This window comes from Doryrhamphus excisus, chromosome 6, assembly GCF_030265055.1.
Source record: "Doryrhamphus excisus isolate RoL2022-K1 chromosome 6, RoL_Dexc_1.0, whole genome shotgun sequence".
In the NCBI taxonomy this organism is placed as follows: Eukaryota; Metazoa; Chordata; class Actinopteri; order Syngnathiformes; family Syngnathidae; genus Doryrhamphus; species Doryrhamphus excisus.
This window is the reverse complement of record NC_080471.1, coordinates 19,185,542-19,206,241: the sequence shown is the minus strand read 5'-3', so window position 1 is coordinate 19,206,241 and position 20,700 is coordinate 19,185,542. Positions and strand designations below refer to the sequence as shown.

The following is a 20,700-nucleotide window of genomic DNA, read 5'->3' as shown; positions in this document are numbered from 1 at the left end:
GGTACATGACAAAAAAAAAAAATATATATATATATATATATATATATATATATATATATATATATATATATATATATATATATATATATATATATATATATATATATATATATATATATATATATATATATATATATATATATTGGGAAAGCAGGAAGTGAACAAATGTAACAGTTACTGATTGTAAAAGTACCAGATGGAGGGGTAGGATTTAATAAGCTTTGCTTCTTCCTACTCCTTTTGGACATGTGGAACTGTGAACTGATTATGTGATGCATTCAATTGTAATCTGATGCATGTTCAAATGAAATAAAACCATTACCATTACCCAATTGTCCATAGGTATGAATGTGAGTGTGAATGGGTGTTTGTCTATATGTGCCCTGTGATTGGCTGGCGACCAGTGCAGGGTGTACCCCGCCTCTTGCCCGAAGACAGCTGGGATAGGTTCCAGCAACCCCCCACAACCCTCATGAGGATAAACGGTAATTAAATGAAAATTGAAAATGAATGAAATAAATTGTAAGGGACAAGTTATGGGAGATTTTTCTGTCTCTAATAAAGTGTGTTATGTTTACAGTTAGTCTAATTCTGGTACCAGACCAACTGTTTCCCCGTCCTTGACAAGAAAGAACCATGTATTGCTACATTACTGAGTCTTCGGTCCCCATGTGACTCCCTGCAAAGAGCGCAGATGAAACAATAATGCAATAACATTAATGTAACAAAGTCATAACTAGCACTGCAGAATTGTTCCCCCGGGCGACGGAGAACAGCGGAAATGATCATAACATGGTTTCGAATCCCGGAGGATCCGTTCCATCTGACGTGGAAGCATTTTGAGCATCGGATACTGTTACTCAAGCAAAAATGTTCTCTCTTTGAAATCACTTTCACTATACACACCAATATTAATATATATTAATATTAACTGTGACTTTGACACAGTTTTCCAAACAAGTCACTCACCTGTTTATTTTGTGGATTAAACTATTTATTAAATGCCATAGATTAATACATAAATACAGTAGATACATCATAGACAGCATTGATAAGTTACCTTACCCATTCCATCTTTTGCTTAACATACAGTATATTACAAATTCAATCATTATGTTAAGAAATATGAAATGATGGTCAGATTATGATCAGGCCATGCACTCAGTCAAATGTCTACATCAGGGGTCACCAACGCTGTGCCCGCGGGCATCTTCTAAAAATAGCACCGGCCACAAATTATCATTGTTATTTTGTGCTTAAAATTTTTAATCAGAATTGCTTACATTAATGTATTTTTCTTAATCGTCTTATAACATCAAAAATTAAAACAAAATAAAAAATATATAAAAAAATTAAAAAATATTAAAAAAAAATTAAAATAAAATAAAACATATTTTATAACAAACTCTTACCTCAAGTCAAAGTTCATGTGTGCGCACGCGTCCGCTCACCGCTTTTTCGATATAGTGCAGCGATGATGAGGAGTTAGCTTACTCGAGCAGTTTAGACCCCAAAAACATGACAGAAAAGCAAAAAAAAGGACTTACATTTTCCACAGTGATTGGGAGGAAGAATTTTACTTTACGTATTTTAAAGAAAAATGTATGTGTCTTATTTTCGGGACGACTGTTGCAATATAGCAAAGCAGCACAATGTGGAAAGACACTTAAAAACTTGTCACGAAAGCTTCAATGCGAGCTACCCACCCGGCAGCGCATTAAGGACGGAAAAAGGCCCGTTTGTTAAAGGCAGCATTGGACAAACAAAGGACTTTTTTTCACTAAGCAGGTGAAAAAAAATCACAGAAAGGTGTTCCCTCTGACTTTCAAATATATGAGCACATAAATAAATGTTTCTTGTTAAAAAAAAATATGTTTTTGTTACCATTATTGTGGAAAATAATTAACATTGGAAGTTCACCTCAAACAGGTCATGTGGCCGTTCATACTATCCGTGCTCACAAAGTAGCCCCTTGGCCTCAAAAAGGTTGGTGACCCCTGATCTACATTATTATTTGTGAACATATACATACTGTTCTAGCGAGCGTCTTCACTATGCATGCACAGCTTTCATTGCTGATGGACAGAGCCAAAATAAGCCAGTTTTAAAATGAGACCGCTTCTTCGGTCATCAAATTTAAAAGCAAGGCAGATGTCGATATGTGTCAAAATGCCAGGTCGATAATCGCTCTATCAGGGGGTATGGAAGCAGTCAGAAAGACGTTTTAAGCAACTGCTTTGTAGTAAAGAAGCCCCGATGCAAGTGAACTTTGGTCAAATTTCAACTACTGTAAAAGCAAAGTTTATTTTCTGTTAAAATCCTGGAGTGTGTTCATCACATTATTAAGTAATGGAAGTAGAAACAAAGCAGGCACTTGTGTATCAAAATGTATAATAAATACAATGTGACATATTTATATTTATAGACAATTATTCATTGCTTAGGGTGTTTAGCTCATATTTTAAATTGTATCAGGTCTCTTGGCCACAAAAAAGTGATTTTGGATTTAGAATTTAGGGCAGTGGTGAGCAAACTGCGGCCCGTGGGCCACATCAGGTGCACCGAGTGTCTTTTTTCTAAACCTTTAACAATCAAAACTGTTTCAGGTAACATGACTTGCTGTACTATTGGGGCACGCTTGAGTTGTTTTTTGTACAAAAAAAATATCATCCAAAAACAGAACACGTCAACACATGACGCATAAAGTAACCTACCTATTGCAACATGTGGGCATACAAATGCAGTAAATACCCACATTAAAAAAAACGTTTATTTTGTGCTGCCGCAAGGCATGCTGGGTAGCTTGCGGTAGTCTTTCTCCTAACATTTTCCTTGAGTAGGTCATCAGAGAAATAAAAAAATGAGGAGTTCTGAGTGTACTGTTGTTTCATTGTTCATGGTTCATCGTGTTGTTCCCAGCATGCCTTGTGGGCATTCCGAAATAACAGTTTTAAGTTAAGTGTTATGTTTACTGCTTAGTTGCTGTTTATCACTCACGTAGTTATTGATTTATGTGATGTGGATGTGTAGTGTTTTCCTTTCGTTGCACCGTGAGCAAGTATGTTGTTCTGTTTGCTGGCCCCTCTGCCAAATTTTTTAACCCAATGTGGCCCATAAGTCAAAAAGTTTGCGCATCTCGGATTTGGTGTGTAAGCATTATTAAGTGTGTTGGTTTAGAATCTGCATAGCGTGATCACATTGCGGTCATTGTATGGATGTGCATGGAATCGTGACCAAACAAGTCAAACGTACCGCACAAGTGGCCTAGTGTGAGGATGCTCTAAGATGTATAATGCACAAATTCTGATAAATTTTGACAAAAAATATATATATATTTTTAAGCTTTAGAGTGTGGTCCATGGTTAAAAAGGGAAAAAAAAGTGTCCCTCTTGTTACTTGTGTCCTCAGTCTACATTCCTGTACCTGGTGAAGAGGTTGTAGAGGACACGCAGGGTTGACTTAAGGTCACAGTTCACTATATCTGCAAAGAAAAAAAAAAACACAAATGAATGGTAGAGTACCAGCAAAGGTTCATGTGGTCATTGTCTCCATGCTAAAGCTCACATATGCAGTACGCAGATGTCCAATAACCACTTAACTTAACCCAGTTTTCTGGACAGCCTGCAACATCTGGCACCTAAGCAGCTAATTAGCCCGCTAACTAGGTTGGTTACATCATGCTGATTAAGTATAGCTGTGCAGTGACAACAGATGAGATAATCAGCGGGCACAATAGCGGGTACACCCTGGACTGGTCGCCAGCCAATCACAGGGCACATACAGACAAACAACCATTCACACTCACATTCATACCTATGGACAATTTGGAGTCGCCAATTAACCTAGCATGTTTTTGGAATGTGGGAGGAAACCGGAGTACCCGGAGAAAACCCACGCACGCACGAGGAGAACATGCAAACTCCACATAGAGATGGCCGAGGAATTGAACTCAGGTCTTCTAGCTGTGAGGCCTGCGTGCTAACCACTCTTCCACCGTGCAGGCCCATGTGTTTACATTCATTCATTCATTTTCTACTGCTTATCCTCACGAGTGTCACGGGGGTGCTGGAGCCTATCCCAGCTGTCGTTGGGCAAGAGGCGGGGTACACCCTGGACTGGTCGCCAGCCAATCACAGGGCACATATAGACAAACAACCATTCACACTCACATTCATACCTATGTACAACTATAATTATCCTCTATAAAATGTGTTTTTGTCAATATTTTTGTGTGTGGATGGATTCAATGAAAACATTTCTTCAGTTGTTGTACATTTTTTGTACCAGTTTTCATCGGGTCCTTTGGAATGGGCTAATTACAAAAACATAGGTTCCCACTGTATTAAGTCAAAATGCGCATTGTAACATTGTCGTACCCTCTGGCCTTGGCTTTGGTCGCTCCAGACCTCCATCCTGCATCAGCTCAAAGGAGAAGGACACATTATGTACCTGAGGACAGAGAGAGAGGAGGTTGTTTACTATGTTGGTCTCATACAATAAAATGAACATGGAGCACTGAGCTGTGCCAAACGGGGAAACCTTGTGACCAAATCCCAAAATGCGGCGCTCTCTCCCTGAGATTTCTATTTCTGCCCGTCCACTTTTTTTTGCAAATATAGAACCTGAATCTGACCACAAACACTACTTATCCTTCTGCAGCTGCACAAACACACCACTTCCTCATTCATCATTTCTGTAAATATTAGTGAGGATTTTTGTCAATGATTTTCTTATTATACAGGAAACTGGCAGCGAGGTTGGTTAAAATACATCACTAACACTAACTCCTCTATCCATTTTCTACCGCTTATCCCATTAAGGGTGGCAAAGAACTGGAGCCTGTCCCAGCTAACTTCAGGCAAAAAGGCAGACTAATCCTGAACTGGTTGCCAGTCTTTAAAAGGGCACACATGGGGACAGACGACCATTCCCAATCACATTCACACCGTCGAGCGGGAATGAACACACGCCATCAAGGCCAATAATCGCTGAGATTTGTTGTAAGCTATTTACTGAGCCGGTATACAGAATAACCTCCATACACTAAAAAAGGAAAAAAAATAAATATAAAATATATAATATTTATTTATTCATTCATTCATTTTCTACCGCTTTTTCCTCACGAGGGTCGCAGGGATTGCTGGAGCCTATCCCAGTTGTCTTGTGGCGAGAGGCGGGGTACACCCTGGACTGGTCGCCAGCCAATCACAGGGCACATATAGACAAACAACCATTCACACTCACATTCATACCTATGGACAATTTGGAGTCACCAATTAACCTAGCATGTTTTTGGAATGTGGGAGGAAACCGGAGTACCCGGAGAAAACCCATATAATATTTAAAAATATTTAAATATTTATTAAAAATATTTAAATAATTATCAAAAATATTTAAATATTTAATATTTATTAAATATTTATTTAAATATGTATTTAAATATGTATTTAAATATTTCTTTAAATATTTCTTTAAAATATTTAAATATTTATTTAAAATATTTATTAAAATATTTATTATAAATATTTATTACAAATATTCACATATTAATTCAATATTTATTTAAATATTTATTAAAAATATTTAAATATTTAACCTTAAAAAAATATTTGTACAATTTATAGGCCATACCATTCTATGAATGTATGCAGGTATCCGCATTGTCTCGGTCCACTTGTAAGTGAACTCTGAGGTGATAAATTTCACTTGAGCCCAAATGTGAACGCTTCACGGACCGGCGTTATTACAGCAAACATGAATCAAAAGTGCAGTCTTTAATGCGGCTCTCTCTACTTTTTTTTTCATATAATAAACACAAAAAATTAAACATTGCAAATGTGAAATGTGCCCTTTATGGCCTTTGAAATGTACAATAATCAAAACTAAAGTTCTAAATTGAACATAAATGCATGAAACTACCCGAACAAACAGTGCCACAGTAACGGAAAATGTAATTATATTAAGGTTATACATGCTTTTGAAAACCTTAATGACAGTAAAGGAATAGGACGAGCTCAAAGATGTTTCATTACTATTGTGTATTGTGTGTGTGTGTGTGTGGCCAGCTAGTGCAGTAAAACAAGATTAGCCACATTAAAATGAGCATGTGCGGAGGTAGGGGAGTGGGGGGGTGGGGGGGGGCATGAACACACACACACACACACACACACACACACAAAACTGAGCCTCTAAGCCATCACTCCAGTGTTTCCCTGCGTAGAAGAGATTACAGATGCTATGGGGCTCATGCCTGTTCTTCCAGGCCAGGATTGTGTGTGTTTGTACACAAGAGTTGTGCACGTTGTATCAGGGATGGCCATTCTGCTTCACAGCTTGGCAGGGGTGGCTGGCCAAGACCCAAACAAAAGGCTACTGTGGTGTCTCCGTAGATTGCCTGTTCAGAATGCTGTGCTACTAGAGAGGCCAATGGAGAGGAGAGATGGCTGTGCTGTGAATGGGCTCTGGGGTAAACAGATGGCATTTGTCAAGCTTTGGAGGGCACACTGCTGGCCGTGTGTGCATGATGCTCCTCAGAAAATGGAGTACTGACTTAAAAATGTTCCCTAAATCTATGCCTTCAGAGTCAAAGATATGCGAGGGTTTGGTTGTGAATACACTTTACACTGATTTCAGTCTTACGCAGTCCATCGATGCAAGTTTATGGATTTTTGGTAAGATTTTTTTTTTTAAATAATAATAATTTACCTTTTAGGTTAGCGCGCAGACCTCACAGCTAGGAGACGAGGGTTCAATTCCACCCTCGGCCATCTCTGTGTGGAGTTACATTACAAAGTACTTGTTAAGCTAAGTAATGCTAAGAGTCCACTGGACGGGTACCGGTTGGTGCCGGTTCGCGTCAAGGCACACTATGGCGCCTAGTGTCACCAATAAGGTGCCTAGTGGCATGCAGTGGCTCAAACTACCTCCCAACTGGCTCGTGGTGGTCCGTAACCCGCAGCAAAAAATTGAATTTGGCGGCAAGAAAATTTCAAAATCTTTGTTGGCGACTCCAAATTGTCCATAGGTATGAATGTGAGTGTGAATGGTTGTTAGCCTATATGTGACATTTTATCTTATAAAATGTAGAAACTATCAAAAAAAGTTCAATATAGTAAAATACGGGCTGCACGGTGGTCGAGTGGTTAGCGCGCAGACATCACAGCAAGGAGACCCGAGTTCAATTCCACCCTCGGCCATCTCTGTGTGGAGTTTGCATGTTCTCCCCGTGCATGCGTGGGTTTTCTCCGGGTACTCCGGTTTCCTCCCACATTCCAAAAACATGCTAGGTTAATTGGCGACTCCAAATTGTCCATAGGTATGAATGTGAGTGTGAATGGTTGTTTGTCTATATGTGCCCTGTGATTGGCTGGCGACCAGTCCAGGGTGTACCCCGTCTCTCGCCCAAAGATGGCTGGGATAGGCTCCAGCACCCCCGCTACCCTCGTGAGGATAAGCGGTAGAGAATGAATGAATGAATTAATTTATCTTTTAATAATAACTTACCTTTTGGTCGAAATTTTCAGGTGTGAGGAAGAAGTTGTAGAGTGGCACAAAATATCCCTCCAGCAGCCCCATCAGTAACACCAGATAAACACCGTCTGCAAACTGAGAAAGTGCGCATGTGATTGATGGCATGGTCTTAAACTGCAGGGAGATGAAACAAGAAACAAGCCTTGACCTAATATAAAAATAAACAAGGAGAAAAGGTTAAGATCCTACTCAAGTAAACTCAAAAAGGTACCATAAAATTATACATTGATGCCCAACGATGTCCGATTACAAGAAGGCTGGTTGCTTTTATTTGAGTTTCTCCATTTTTAATAGCAGGATAGCAGTATTTATTTCTATGAGTGTCTCGTACCTGTGTTTCCAATTCCGACACCTCCAAGTTAAGCTTGTTCAAGTGTTTGTTCACAAATGTGATCAGCGTCTAAGAAAACAGAAAGACGCATAAACCACTCAAACACATTTATAAATAATTACACAATCATGGCACAAAATAGCGTGATTGACATAAGAGAGTTCCACAGCAATTGCGAAAATTGCAAACAGTCACAAGAAGTAGTAGTTGGAACAGTATAATTAAGTTATTAGTAAAAAAAAAATAAATTTAAAAGGTGACTGTTATATTAAAAGAATTGTGGAGTGTGATTTCCCGCTGACCCGTAGCTGTGTGCTCTGGTTTGCTCTCCCTCGGCGCCCCCGTACAGACCCGGTCTGTTAGCTTCATTTGGAACAAGGCACTTATCAAATGCCTTATGGGACTGGTTTTCACAGTTCAGGATGCTTTGCTTTGAAGAGATCAGGGATGACGAGCATATATTTGATGGAATGAATTCCAATTCCAATTGAAATATTGAAAATCCAATAAGGCATCTTTACTTGTGTTTAGGCAACTGGCCAAACAAATGTTAATTTTTATGTACGGTTGCAGTCAAATGATTACACCCTGGATCACAGGGCACATATAGACAAACAACCATTCACACTCACATTCATACCTATTGGAAAATTTAGAGTCGCCAATTAACCTAGCATGTTTTTTTTTGGAATGTGGGAGGAAGCCGGAGTCCTTGGAGAAAACCCACGCATGCACGGGGAGAACATGCAAACTCCACACAAAGATGCCAGAGGGTGGAATCGAACTCACGTCTCCTAGCTACGGCCTATACAGTATATGCACAAATCTTTTTTTTCCTCATTAAATTGAGTGGGTGTAGCCTCCACACTGGTGTACTCTAAAGTCTGGAAATGTACGGTATAAACTAAAAATTGCATCTCTGTGTGGAGTTTGCATGTTCTCCCCGTGCATGCGTGGGTTTTCTCCGGGTACTCCGGTTTCCTCCCACATTCCAAAAACATGCTAGGTTAATTGGCGACTCCAAATTGTCCATAGGTATGAATGTGAGTGTGAATGGTTGTTTGTCTATATGTGCCCTGTGATTGGCTGGCGACCAGTCCAGGGTGTACCCCGCCTTCCTCTCGCCCAAAGACAGCTGGGATAGGCTCCAGCACCCAAAGTTCATGTCCGAACCATCTCAGTCTGGCCTCTTTGACTTTATCTCCAAGGTCTCGAACATGTAATGTCCCTCTGATATACTCGTTCCTGATCCTGTCCATCCTGGTCACTCCCAATGAGAACCTCAGCATCCTCATCTCTGCTACCTCCAGTTTCACTTTAATAGTTTTTTGCTATAAATTGCTTGCTGAAATTCCACCCTCGGCCATCTCTGTGTGGAGTTTACATGTTCTCCCCGTGCATGCGTAAGGTTTTCTCCGGGTACTCCGGTTTCCTCCCATATTCCAAAAACATGCTAGGTTAATTGGCGACTCCAAATTGTCCATAGGTATGAATGTGAGTGTGAATGGTTGTTTGTCTATATGTGCCCTGTGATTGGCTGGCGACCAGTAACAGGGTGTACCCCGCCTCTCGCTCAAAGACAGCTGGGATAGGCTCCAGCACCCCCGCGACCCTCGTGAGGAAAGAAGCGGTAGAAAATAAATGAATGAATGAAACCAAGGTCAAAGAAAAAATGGCTGAGTACCTTTTTGACAACATTCAGTTTATCCGGAGCGTGGTCGAACAGGGTGTCGAAAGCATCGCGCTCTGTGGGAAAACATGGAACACATGACGATGACAACCCCAAAAAGGAAAACAATACATGTGGATCACTGGAATTAATGTGTTTGGTAATTTGTTACCCATACAACTTACCATGTCGTCCAGAGAAAGCCCTGAGAAAGAACAAACAATTGAAAAAAAAGGTAAAAAAAGAGGAAGAATAGATGTGTCAGATGTGTCAAAATGAAAAAAAAATCAGGTTATTTCATTTCATTCACAATTTCACACTTGAATCTCCACAGAAAAGAGGCGATAATAAAAGACAAGTGCTTCCAATTCAATCACAGAGGAATGTAGAGAATGATGGGATTAGAAATGATTCAACAATAGACGTATGTACGGCATCATGAGGAGAGAGAATCACAGGTACACCTCAGGTATTCCAATAACCAGGGTGAGAGATCCCCCGGCGACTACATACGATACCACAATGTAAAATCTCAACACCAGAGCGGTACTGCTGGGTATTGATACAATGAATGGCGATACAGCGTGCCATTTTTCTATTGGAAACAGAAGACCTCATGTATTATCACAATGTTAACCCTATGGAGGACAGTGTTGGCTTTGCCCTCCCGCAGTCGTGTGCTATTGGAGAGGAACAACGGAAGGGGTGGGGGGTATTACAACAGGGCAGACCAGCAAAAAATCATTCACATGCGCATATGCGGATAAATCTAATTAATTGTAGCCGTAGTAAACTGCTGGCAGAAGGTAAATTAAAATTCTCAGTCAGCAGCTGTCAAAACCAATAGGTACTAGTCTCTGTACAATGTGAATATTCACAGGTACTGGGTACTATGTGATTAAAGTATGCAATAAACAAAAACGTAAAAAAAAAAAACGCTTGCTCGGATGCTAATATCAGCGTTAGATCAGACTAAGCATTCATTTACGGTCCCATCTTTGTCATTTCAGGTAGACAGTTATTGTGTTTACTAAGAAAAACAACTTTCCACAAAAACATGATTGCGTTTGTTGAACAGACACTGAAAATTGCTTGATTTCAATTACCTGCACGCATGAGGGCAGAGTATTAGCGTAGGGTGAAACGATTCATTTTCTACCGCTTTTCCTGGAGCCTATCCCAGCTGTCTTCGGACGAGAGAGAGGCGGTGTACACCCTGGACTGGTGGCCAGCCAATCACAGGGCACATATAGACAAACAACCATTCACACTCACATTCATACCTATGGACAATTTGGAGTCGCCAATTAACCTAGCATGTTTTTTTTGGAATGTGGGAGGAAACCGGAGCACCCGGAAAAAACCCACACATGCACGGGGAGAACATGCAAACTCCACACAGAGAGGGCCGAGGGTGGACTTGAACCCTGGTCTCCTAGCTGTGAGGTCTGTGAGACAAACAACCATTCACACTCACATTCATACCTATGGACAATTTGGAGTCGCCAATTAACCTAGCATGTTGGCTTTGTTTTTTTTATATTCAGTATCGTTACTCCAGACTCCATTCACTGTGCAATATCTGATCTACCTCCACGTGCAATATTAAGGCTCTAAATGCAATATATTATGTTCTATGTGAAGTATTTCTATAATGCCTCATTTTAACTCACTAGCAAGATCTCATTCATATATGTCATCTTGTTTCATATTATCTGCATACTGTATTTGTATATAACTCTGCGTAAAACTGTTGATTTTGTTAATACTTGGGTTGTTTATATTGTTTATTCTTCTATATTGTGTATTTTGTACTGCTTAACTGATTCTGTACTCTTGCTGCTGTGCAATGCAAATTTCCCCACTGAGGGACGAATAAAGGCATATCTTATCTTATGTTTTTTGAATGTGGGAGGAAACCGGAGTACCCGGAGAAAACCCACGCATGCACAGGGAGAACATGCAAACTCCACACAGAGATGGCCGAGGGTGGAATTGAACCCTGTTCTGGCTGAAACAATATTTTGTGTAATTTCTAAATATTTATACCAACATAAGGTTCTAACAGACGGAACTTACTCTGTGTTGCCAGTGATTTCTTCTTGAATTTGTTTGGATTGGAGGATGCCCTCTCTTTTCTGCAAGCCAAAGAGGAAGGAAGGACTATCAGTGAAATGATTGAGGGAATGTTGTAAACATGAGAATGGTTCAAGCGAAATACATTTTGCAAGAACATAACGGCATCTATACTCATCTACGACTCACCTGGACCACGACTACGTGAATGGAAACATGGTCTGGCAATCTGATTGGTGCTCTGAAGTGTTGCGACAACGCCACCAGCAGGTGCAGAATGGCGACGATGCTCTTTGCGTGAACCGCTTGATGACAGAAAAAGATATTTATTGAAGTTATTGAGTTATGAGTTATTACGAGTGGATTTTGGTGTCTGGGTGATTGTTTCTTTATATCACTTACACCAGGGGTCTCAAACATGCGGCCTGCGGGCCACACACTAGTTTGAGGCCCCCGCCTTGATATGAAAGTTTAATGTTAGTGCGGCCCGCACAAGTTTGATATGGATGCTGTATGGTATCATGTACTCAGAAAAAATTATTACGTTTGATTAATGTTCATGTTAAAAGGTTAAATAACTGTTAATAGTTATCCTCCCTGTCCGTGTGGAAGTGGTAAGTTTTTGGCTATTTAAGTTTAAAGGAAATAACTTGAAGGCTACCGTTTAGGTCGCTAGCTCTCTAGTTTGCGAGTTAGCATGTGTCTCAAAACCCTGTAGTTGCGCAATATGTTGTAAATAAAAAAAAAAGAGTATAAATGTGACTATAGTCGTGTTTTGTCATGTCTACAGGGCTCTAATAATGCTTTGTTAATTTTTATCTGAAAAAAAATATTTGTCTACCCACCAACTATATGTGGTTTCTTAAGTTTTTATTATTTGCCGTTTTATTATTATATTTATTTATTACTGATTGATTGATTTTCTTTATTCTTGATTTGTTTATTTATTTTTCATCTTATTTTGTGTAGAAAAATTAAAATTAAGATATTTGAGAACAGTGGAATGTTTTATCAGAGCTTTTCTTGTAGAAAATTGGAACCAAAGCGAAGTTTGAAAAAATTTTTTTGTTTTTAATAAATGCGTTTTGGTTTTTTTTGGAAAACCTGATGCAGCCCAGTCTCACCCAGACCCGAGCTCCAGTGGCCCCCAAGTAAATTGAGTTTGAAACCCCTGACTTACACAAAACTGTGCATGTCATTTCTAAATTATCGTAAAGTGTATCTCCACTTCTGTACGTCAAGTCTCTGTCTTTAATTTCACATCTACCGAACTCAGGAGTCTCTTCTGAAAACAGACAGTAATTCTGGTGGTGTCAGCACTATTCCCCAATGGTTTGGGTTAACTGGCTTTACATCACAGATAGACAACGACTGTAATAAAATGTTGAAAGATAAAAGTAATGTACAACCATTATGGTGTCTTACAGTCAACATTCCAGCGTATGTTCCTGGTGGACAGTTTGAGGGAGTCGTTGATGCGTTCTAAAACTGTCTGCAGCTTCTGTTTTTGGGCAATCTCTGACTGGGTCACCTCTGCCACATTGAGTTTCTCCCCTTCCAGCTTTTCTGAAAAAGACACAAATAATCACAAGTAGAAACCAAATATAAAGAATTTAACAGCAGCTCATAATGTTAATGGATTGCATATACAAATGCAAACACAGTTGTGTATTTGCAGCAATGTTCATTTGTTCTCACAGATCCAATGACAAACTGATATGTTCTCTTTTCAAACAAATACTGGTAAAATGGTACTAAAATGGTACTCCAAAAACATGCTTGTTAAATTAATTGGTGACTCCAAATTGTCCATAGGTATGAATGTGACAGGGTACAACAGTGTTACAATGGGCATTATGACTTAGTACAACACAGAACCTATGTTTTTGTAATTAACGCATCCCAAAGGGCCCGATGAAAACTGGTACAAAAAATGTACAAAAACTGAAGCAATGTTTTCATTGAATCCATCTACACACAAAAATATTGACAAAAAACATTTTATAGAGGATAATTACAGTTTTACATGTAAAAAAAATGATGAATGAAATGTATAAATGAGGCTGCATGGTGGAGGAGTGGTTAGCGCACATGCCACACAGCTAGGAGACCCGGGTTCGATTCCACCCTCGGCCATCTGGGAACTCCGGCTTCCTCCCACATTCCAAAAACATGCTAGGTTAATTGGTGACTCCAAATTGTCCGTAGGTATGAATGTGAGTGTGAATGGTTGTTTGTCTATATGTGCCCTGTGATTGGCTGGCGACCAGTCCAGGGTGTACCCCGCCTCTCACCCGAAGACAGCTGGGATAGGCTCCAGCACCCCCGCAACCCTCGTGAGGAAAAAGCGGTAGAAAATGAATAAATGAGGCTGCATGGTGGACGAGTAGTTAGCACGCAGGCCACACAGCTAGGAGACCCGGGTTCGATTCCACCCTCGGCCATCTGGGAACTCCGGCTTCCTCCCACATTCCCAAAACATGCTAGGTTAATTGGCGACTCCAAATTGTCCATAGGTATGAATGTAAGTGTGAATGGTTGTTTGTCTATATGTGCCCTGTGATTGGCTGGCGACCAATACCCCGCCTCTCACCTGAAGACAGCTGGGATAGGCTCCCATATAAAATGAATGAAATGTTACTCTCCATCAGGTTTGTATAGCATATTGTTTCTCCAGCAGCATGTGAGCTGCTACCCATACAAGTATAACAAAACGTGGAGTTGAACCAAGGTTTAACTGCTGGCACGGATCTGCATGTTGTGTTGACAAGTGTAATTGGCGGCTTGGTGGTGAGCCGCTGTTAATGCTCCCATTCACGGGGTGAAAACATGTAATATACTTTATATATGTAAATGTGTGTTATCTATCTCATTAACATGCACATCCACATAGCTGAAATCTATTTGTGGTGCTTGTGGGATGTAGGACATGACCAAATGAATCACATCAAAGAGGAAAAGGAGACAGTGGTTTAGTAAAGCAGATGAAGGGTTCCAACAAAAACCTAAAGTTAGGACATCCAAAGAAATTACAATTATTGTTTTTGTTTCAGCTCATTAGAAAAATCTAAAAAAAAAATTAAAACAACACGGAATGGCTCCACTCCTCACCAAATAGTTTCTGAAGCACCTGTCCATCATATAGATCTTCAGCCAGATCCTTCACGATGATCCTCTCTCCAACAAGAACATCATTTATCCAGTCGATCAACACCTGCGAGAACATATGATAAAATATATCTTAAACTATAATATCACATTTTTTTTGCGTCTGCATGCATGTCTCCATCACGACTGACCTTCATCAACTCCTGCAGTTTGCGGTCGTTCTTGGAGTTTGGATCCACCATGGTCCTCACCTCGTTCTCCTCTAACAGATGAACATGATTTCAGTTAGGGCATAAAATGAAGCGTTTACACCCGACATTACTCGCTTTTTTTTTTTTTTTTTTTTTTTTTAAACATGCCGTGTGTTCAATTCCTCCCTCTGGCATCTCTGTGTGGAGTTTGCATGTTCTCCCCGTGCATGCGTGGGTTTCCTCCCACATTCCAAAACCATGCTAGGTTAATTGGCGACTCCAAATTGTCCATAGGTATGAATGTGAGTGTGAATGGTTGTTTGTCTATATGTGCCCTGTGATTGGCTGGCGACCAGTCCAGGGTGTACCCCGCCTCCAGCACCCGTGACACTCGTGAGGATAAGCGGTAGAAAATGAATGAATGAATGAATGTAAACACATGGGCCTGCACGGCGGTCGAGTGGTTAGCACGAAGGCCTCACAGCTAGAAGACCCGAGTTCAATTCCTCTGCTAGGTTAATTGGCCACTCCAAATTGTCCATAGGTATGAATGTGAGTGTGAATGGTTGTTTGTCTATATGTGCCCTGTGATTGGCTGGCAACCAGTCCAGGGTGTACCCCGCCTCTCGCCTGAAGACAGCTTGGATAGGCTCCAGCACCCCCGCGACCCTCTAAGCGGTAGAAAATTAATGAATGAATGAATATGCCGTGTGATTTATAGTCTCAATGAAGTTAGTCTTTAAGCTTCCGCAGTTTTCTGCCACCACGGGAAACTTGTGCATGACAAGTTTTGCACTGTGCTGCAATGTCTTTTTTCTGCAACATGATTAACATGCTGCATGCTGTTGTGATCACATGGGGCAGAGTCTGGAATCGACTGCTTGTGTCGAAGCGCCAATATTGGACATAGGAGATGCAGCCCAATATGATCCAATATTGTGTGCTCTCCTATCGGCGAAATATGTTTTGCTCCAACATCCATAAAATCCTTAGTGAAGACTCATTTGTACAATACTGTGCTGTAAATTAATGTGTTATGATTCTTGTAGATTTTTCATACTGGTTGCTAGTTTGAGAGCATTTCAGACAGAGCACTTTGGTACTGGATTCTGGAATAATGAACAAATACTGGTTTGTCGTTTCACTTTTTAAATGTTCCATCCATTTTGAAGATTAAGCGTCAAAGAAAATGGACAACTGGATGGTTGTCATTCAATCGGCAGGTAAACAAAGAATTTGATTGGCTCATTTTCAGTGACGTCACCATGTTTGCTGTCATGTTAATCGTAATAACTAAAGCCAATTACGCCCGCAAACTGCTGCTGAGATTGGTCCGCGAGCATGATTATATGTTATTATATTTCCCATGCACTTAAATTGGTCACAGGTCCGTAATGGGCCATCACTGGGTCCGAATCCAGACTGAGGTGCGCCATTTGGTGATCGCTGTTTTACTTTACCATTTGTTTTATCAGAGAAGGAAAAAGTGATATGGAAAAAAACAGTAATTTTTTTTCAATATGGAATATTGAAGGGATTACCTAGCATGGTGTCCTCAGGGTCCAGCTCATAGTAGGTGGGACTGAGAGGAAGGTTGATGGCATTTATTCCCTCTTCCTGAAGCTCCGACACTGGAGTAATGAGAAACAGACATTTTGTTTCATAAAGTAAAATCACACACACAATTTTGTCTACCCTGACTTAGGGGCCTTAGAGCTAATATTTAAGAAAATACAAAATAATATAATCATTTATTGTTTTATTTTTTTATTATTTTTATTTGTTATTTTTATTGTTTTATTTTTTTTAATTTCATAACACCAGGATGAAGTAGGATAATATAAATAATAATAGCTAATAAAAGCTGAAAATATATATTGTAATTGTAATGTATTATCCAAAGCGATGATACACACAAGAATAAGTGTTTAATTAATACATCTTTGTCACGTCTGTCAACATTAGCTTAGTAGTACATTTTTGGATATATATATATATATTTTTTTTAAGCTCACCAGACTTTCCTGAGAAGTAATAAACTAATAAACTTGATGTCATTAGTCAGGGTCATAAAAAAAACAGAACAGTGACGGTTCTTCCTTTCCAGCAGGTTTTCTAACATGCCCAGCATGCCTTTGTTCTCAGTTTGTCAGATACCTGAAGAAGCCGGACCCCTGCTGATAGGAGTGTTTGCTAGGTTCTGATCGTGTTAATGCATTGGCCGCACTGAGCGAACATCCTGTGAATTTTATATGCCTCACTGGAACAGCACCTGCATCACCAATCAACACTTGCGTACAACAATATGTTCCTGACAAGTGGATTTACACAGCATTAGAAACCTGAGGAATAAAACAAGGGAATTTCAGTTGGTTTATTAGTTAGGTCTGAAAGTATTTGGACAATGAGTGACAGTAAGTGGTTGCCTGAAAACAGTCCCTTAAACAGTACCTTAATATAATATAATATAATATAATATAATATAATATAATATAATATAATATAATATATTATAATATAATATAATATAATATATAATATAAAATAATAATTTGAAAAACATGTTATCTAGAAATTGTATGCATTTTTTGTTTTTGTTTACAGCCCAAAGATATATTATTACATATCACACTTGTTGTGTTCCAATACTTTTAACCGGTAGTGTATGCAACTTCACCATTCATACTGTAGTAGTATCACATACATATGGGATTTACAGCTACATACAAATAAGGCCTGAGTCACGTTTGAAAAAAAAAAAAAAAATCTAAATTGTGCTGTTCACAGACATGAAAAAAAATGAAAAAAGAAGCAAGTTACGGAATTGACCTGCTATGTGAACATACTCAAATAGACTGTATGGTCTCACTCCATTCATGACACTGTTCTATATAGAAAAAAACATGCCAAGGTGCTGAAATCAATGCAGCGTGAACCCTCTTCCTGCCTGTTTGGAGGTGAGAGACATGCATGCACATGGCAATTTTTTTTTTAAATAATATAAAATTATCGAGTTAATTTTTTTGTATGATTAATTAATTAGGCGGTGGTCGAGTGGTTAGCGCACAGGCCACACAGCTAGGAGACCCGAGTTTGATTCCACCCTCGGCCATCTGGGAACTCCGGTTTCCTCCCACATTCCAAAAACATGCTAGGTTAATTGGCCACTCCAAATTGTCCATAGGTATGAATGCGAGTGTGAATGGTTGTTTGTCTATATGTGCCCTGTGATTGGCTGGCGATCAGTCCAGGGTGTACCCTGCCTCTCGGAGCACACTGGATTGTTTTTAGTATATTTAATCAAAGCGGCATCGCTCAGTTCTGTATGGTGGAAACAGTTTGACACCCCTACAGTAGATGTTGTATGTGACCTCTGACCCGATGTTGATGACAAACATTCTTTTCCACTCTTCCGGTAGAGAATTAGTTAGTGACTGTAAAGAGTAAAGAGGCCTGTGCTGCAGTGATCGTTCCTTCTCGGGGGTTGACAAACGTCTCACTCTGTCAGCAGCACAAGTGAATTTTTTACCTTACATGGATAAAGGAACAGCCCGCCACAATACGAACACAAAAGTCAGCCATTACACAAAAGTGATTATTTATGCAGTGATGATATCCGCGGCAAATATACTTCTGTTTTAAAGTGTTAGCTAGTTATTTTGTCATTATTATCTGGTTGTCGGCTATGTTAAACACGTTGTTACAAAGCAATCATTCCCCGATATTAAAACAAGAGCTCAAAAATACTGATGTCGGTTAATGTGTCATTAAGTTAACAGCTTACCTTCTTTAGCTTTCTTTCTCCTTGCCAAAGTCCCACCAAGTTTTCCCAGGAAAGAGTCATCTTTCTTTCTGGAAGAGGGGGATTTAGGCGTCGTCGGGGATTTGGGAGAAGACGGTGACTTTTGAGGAGAAGAAGCCATTGTCGGAGAAAACTTTACTCCAGTGTGGCGTTAAAACTTTCCGAGTTGACGTGGAAATGAAAGTGAGTTGGAAGTGACGAAAACGTGGAGAAAAAAAAATCACAGTCCACTCCCTAAAACGGATATGGAATTCTAATACTTTTCTCCCGAAGTTGGGAGAAGCCTCGCCCCTTTAGAGCAACACCAGGAAAGAATCAGTGACGCAACCCTGCCATAGAAACTAATGCTACGGCAAGTCCACTGGGACAATCTAAAAAAGGATTCTAAAAATATTACTTTCATTGCAGACAAATTAAATACAAAACATTCCAGTATTATAATATTTATGTGCAGTATAGTTAGAATTTACTATTATGTACTGTATATGGAGTATTGTACTGTTAATGTGCTCTATACACAACTATGATGCCACAAGGTAAGTACTGTCCAACAACATGTAGCCATTTAACAGCAGTAAAACATTTAAATCAAATTTTATTACACTCTTCTTGTAAAAAGACAAGTAGCATAAAACCAAAACATGTTTAAAAAGTGCAGTCTTTACCACATAAACAGAAATAATCCCAAATTAAATAATACATAGAATCCAAGGAATTAACTAGTGCTTGTCTGGGAATAAAATATTCATTTAACAAGAGGCATTAAGGTGACCCTGAGTAGACATTCACAAAGAATTGGTACTGGATAGACGCACTCCATTGTCAACTATTTAACATGTAATGTGTCAATCATTCATGAGGACAGACGAAAGAGTGAAATAATATATTGCATTATATTACAACTGACTGAGGTGCACAACAAGAAAAACACACCTTATGATTATTTTCACACACAAATGACGTAGAATATATGAGTGAACGCTGCACATCTGTGAATTTATTTACACAATCACAACATTTGGTCTGTGCTAAATTGAAAACCCCAGGTAAATTGACTGGAAAATCCAAATCCAAAATCCAACTTTTCAGGTAACAAACAGAAGTTGTGGATATAAGCTTATGTGCAAAAAGGTTAAAGGTTAAATATCAATATCTGGTTTTAGCCTTTCATTTCACACTGTTAGCTGTAATTGGATTCTTAGCCTCAAGCCTCGTCAAGGTAAAAAAAATAATTCCATTTCCTAAAATCTCAGTCCAAGTATTTAGATCATTTTAAATAGAAATGTAAAGTTTACTTTTATTCGTTGCGTGTTGCCTTAAGGCACTTCTCTTGGCCTTTCATGCCTCAGCCCACCACCTCATCGGACCCCCAGCTGTCATTAGCCTGGGCCCAATGGAACTTGTAACCTTTGGATAACACAATGCTCTCCAGGTCCTGGTCCTCGGCCTTCTCCTTGAGCCTCTGTTCCTCAAGTATCGACACCAGCATGTCTCTTTTTTCCACAGTCCTCATGATTTCAGACAAGATAGCCTGTTCTTCCTGTAGCACGGACACACTCTTCTTTGTATCTACAGAAGAGAAAAGAAGTAGAAGCAAGAAATATTGCACTGTAATTTTTCCAGACTGGTAAAGACAGATGTACCTTCTTTTGTCATCCTGCATCGTAGATCTTGCTGAAGTCGCCCCTGGGTGTCCTCCAGTTCAAGCTCCTGAGCACTGAGAAGAAGAAAATGAGATGACCTCTACTGGCTGAAGATGGGAAGTTCCATCAGTGAGTAAGGCGGGGTTCACACTCAATCTGTTGCGGCTCCGGTCCTGATGCAGTCCGGCTTGCCGATAAGTGCAACTAACACTGACTTTGGTTATAATGGTGATAACCAGAGAGTTGATCTGTGGTTTCAGGGATTTTAATCTTGCGGAATGGAATGCTTCTGGTGGCCCGCAACAGATTCAGTTAAAATTTTTTCCTGTTTAAAACCACAGTCAAAAAAA

The 20,700-nt window shown here is 39.6% G+C and overlaps 2 protein-coding genes and 1 long non-coding RNA gene across 5 annotated transcripts in view; 1 reads left to right on the top strand and 2 right to left on the bottom strand.

Moving 5' to 3' along the window:
• LOC131130712 (uncharacterized) overlaps positions 1-20,700 on the top strand; it is a 33,623-nt gene that overhangs the window by 8,628 nt on the left and 4,295 nt on the right. The window contains exon 2 of the long non-coding RNA XR_009130072.1: positions 20,376-20,479. This is a non-coding gene — a long non-coding RNA (uncharacterized LOC131130712). The remainder of the gene's footprint in view (positions 1-20,375; positions 20,480-20,700) is intronic.
• Positions 965-19,020, bottom strand: parvaa (parvin, alpha a). Its single transcript, XM_058074559.1, has 13 exons — positions 18,690-19,020; positions 16,447-16,536; positions 14,906-14,976; positions 14,718-14,820; positions 13,032-13,172; positions 11,796-11,911; positions 11,610-11,668; positions 9,716-9,735; positions 9,546-9,607; positions 7,862-7,930; positions 7,504-7,605; positions 4,377-4,449; positions 965-3,481 (listed from the first exon to the last, which is right to left on the bottom strand). Exons 1-13 carry the CDS (start codon positions 18,826-18,828, stop codon positions 3,405-3,407), a joined length of 1,122 nt encoding a protein of 373 aa, XP_057930542.1. The 5' UTR covers positions 18,829-19,020; the 3' UTR covers positions 965-3,404.
• Positions 19,322-20,700, bottom strand: part of mical2b (microtubule associated monooxygenase, calponin and LIM domain containing 2b) — a 34,424-nt gene continuing 33,045 nt past the window's right edge. For 2 of the 3 annotated variants that reach the window (XM_058074551.1, XM_058074552.1), the window contains 2 exons: positions 20,351-20,424; positions 19,322-20,276 (listed from right to left, as the gene is read on the bottom strand). In XM_058074551.1, coding sequence (XP_057930534.1) covers positions 20,053-20,276; positions 20,351-20,424 — 298 coding nt within the window. In that variant the 3' untranslated portion in view covers positions 19,322-20,052. The remainder of the gene's footprint in view (positions 20,277-20,350; positions 20,425-20,700) is intronic. The other variant, XM_058074553.1, reaches the window with a different exon arrangement.

Coding starts and splice junctions, on each gene's coding strand:
- parvaa (XM_058074559.1), bottom strand. CDS start 18,828: ATGGCTTCTTCTCCTCAAAAGTCACCGTCTTCTCCCAAATCCCCGACG. Junction 14,977..16,446: donor CCCTGAGGACACCATGCTAG/GTAATCCCTTCA, acceptor TTCATCTGTTAG/AGGAGAACGAGGTGAGGACC. Junction 14,821..14,905: donor AACTGCAGGAGTTGATGAAG/GTCAGTCGTGAT, acceptor ATGTTCTCGCAG/GTGTTGATCGACTGGATAAA.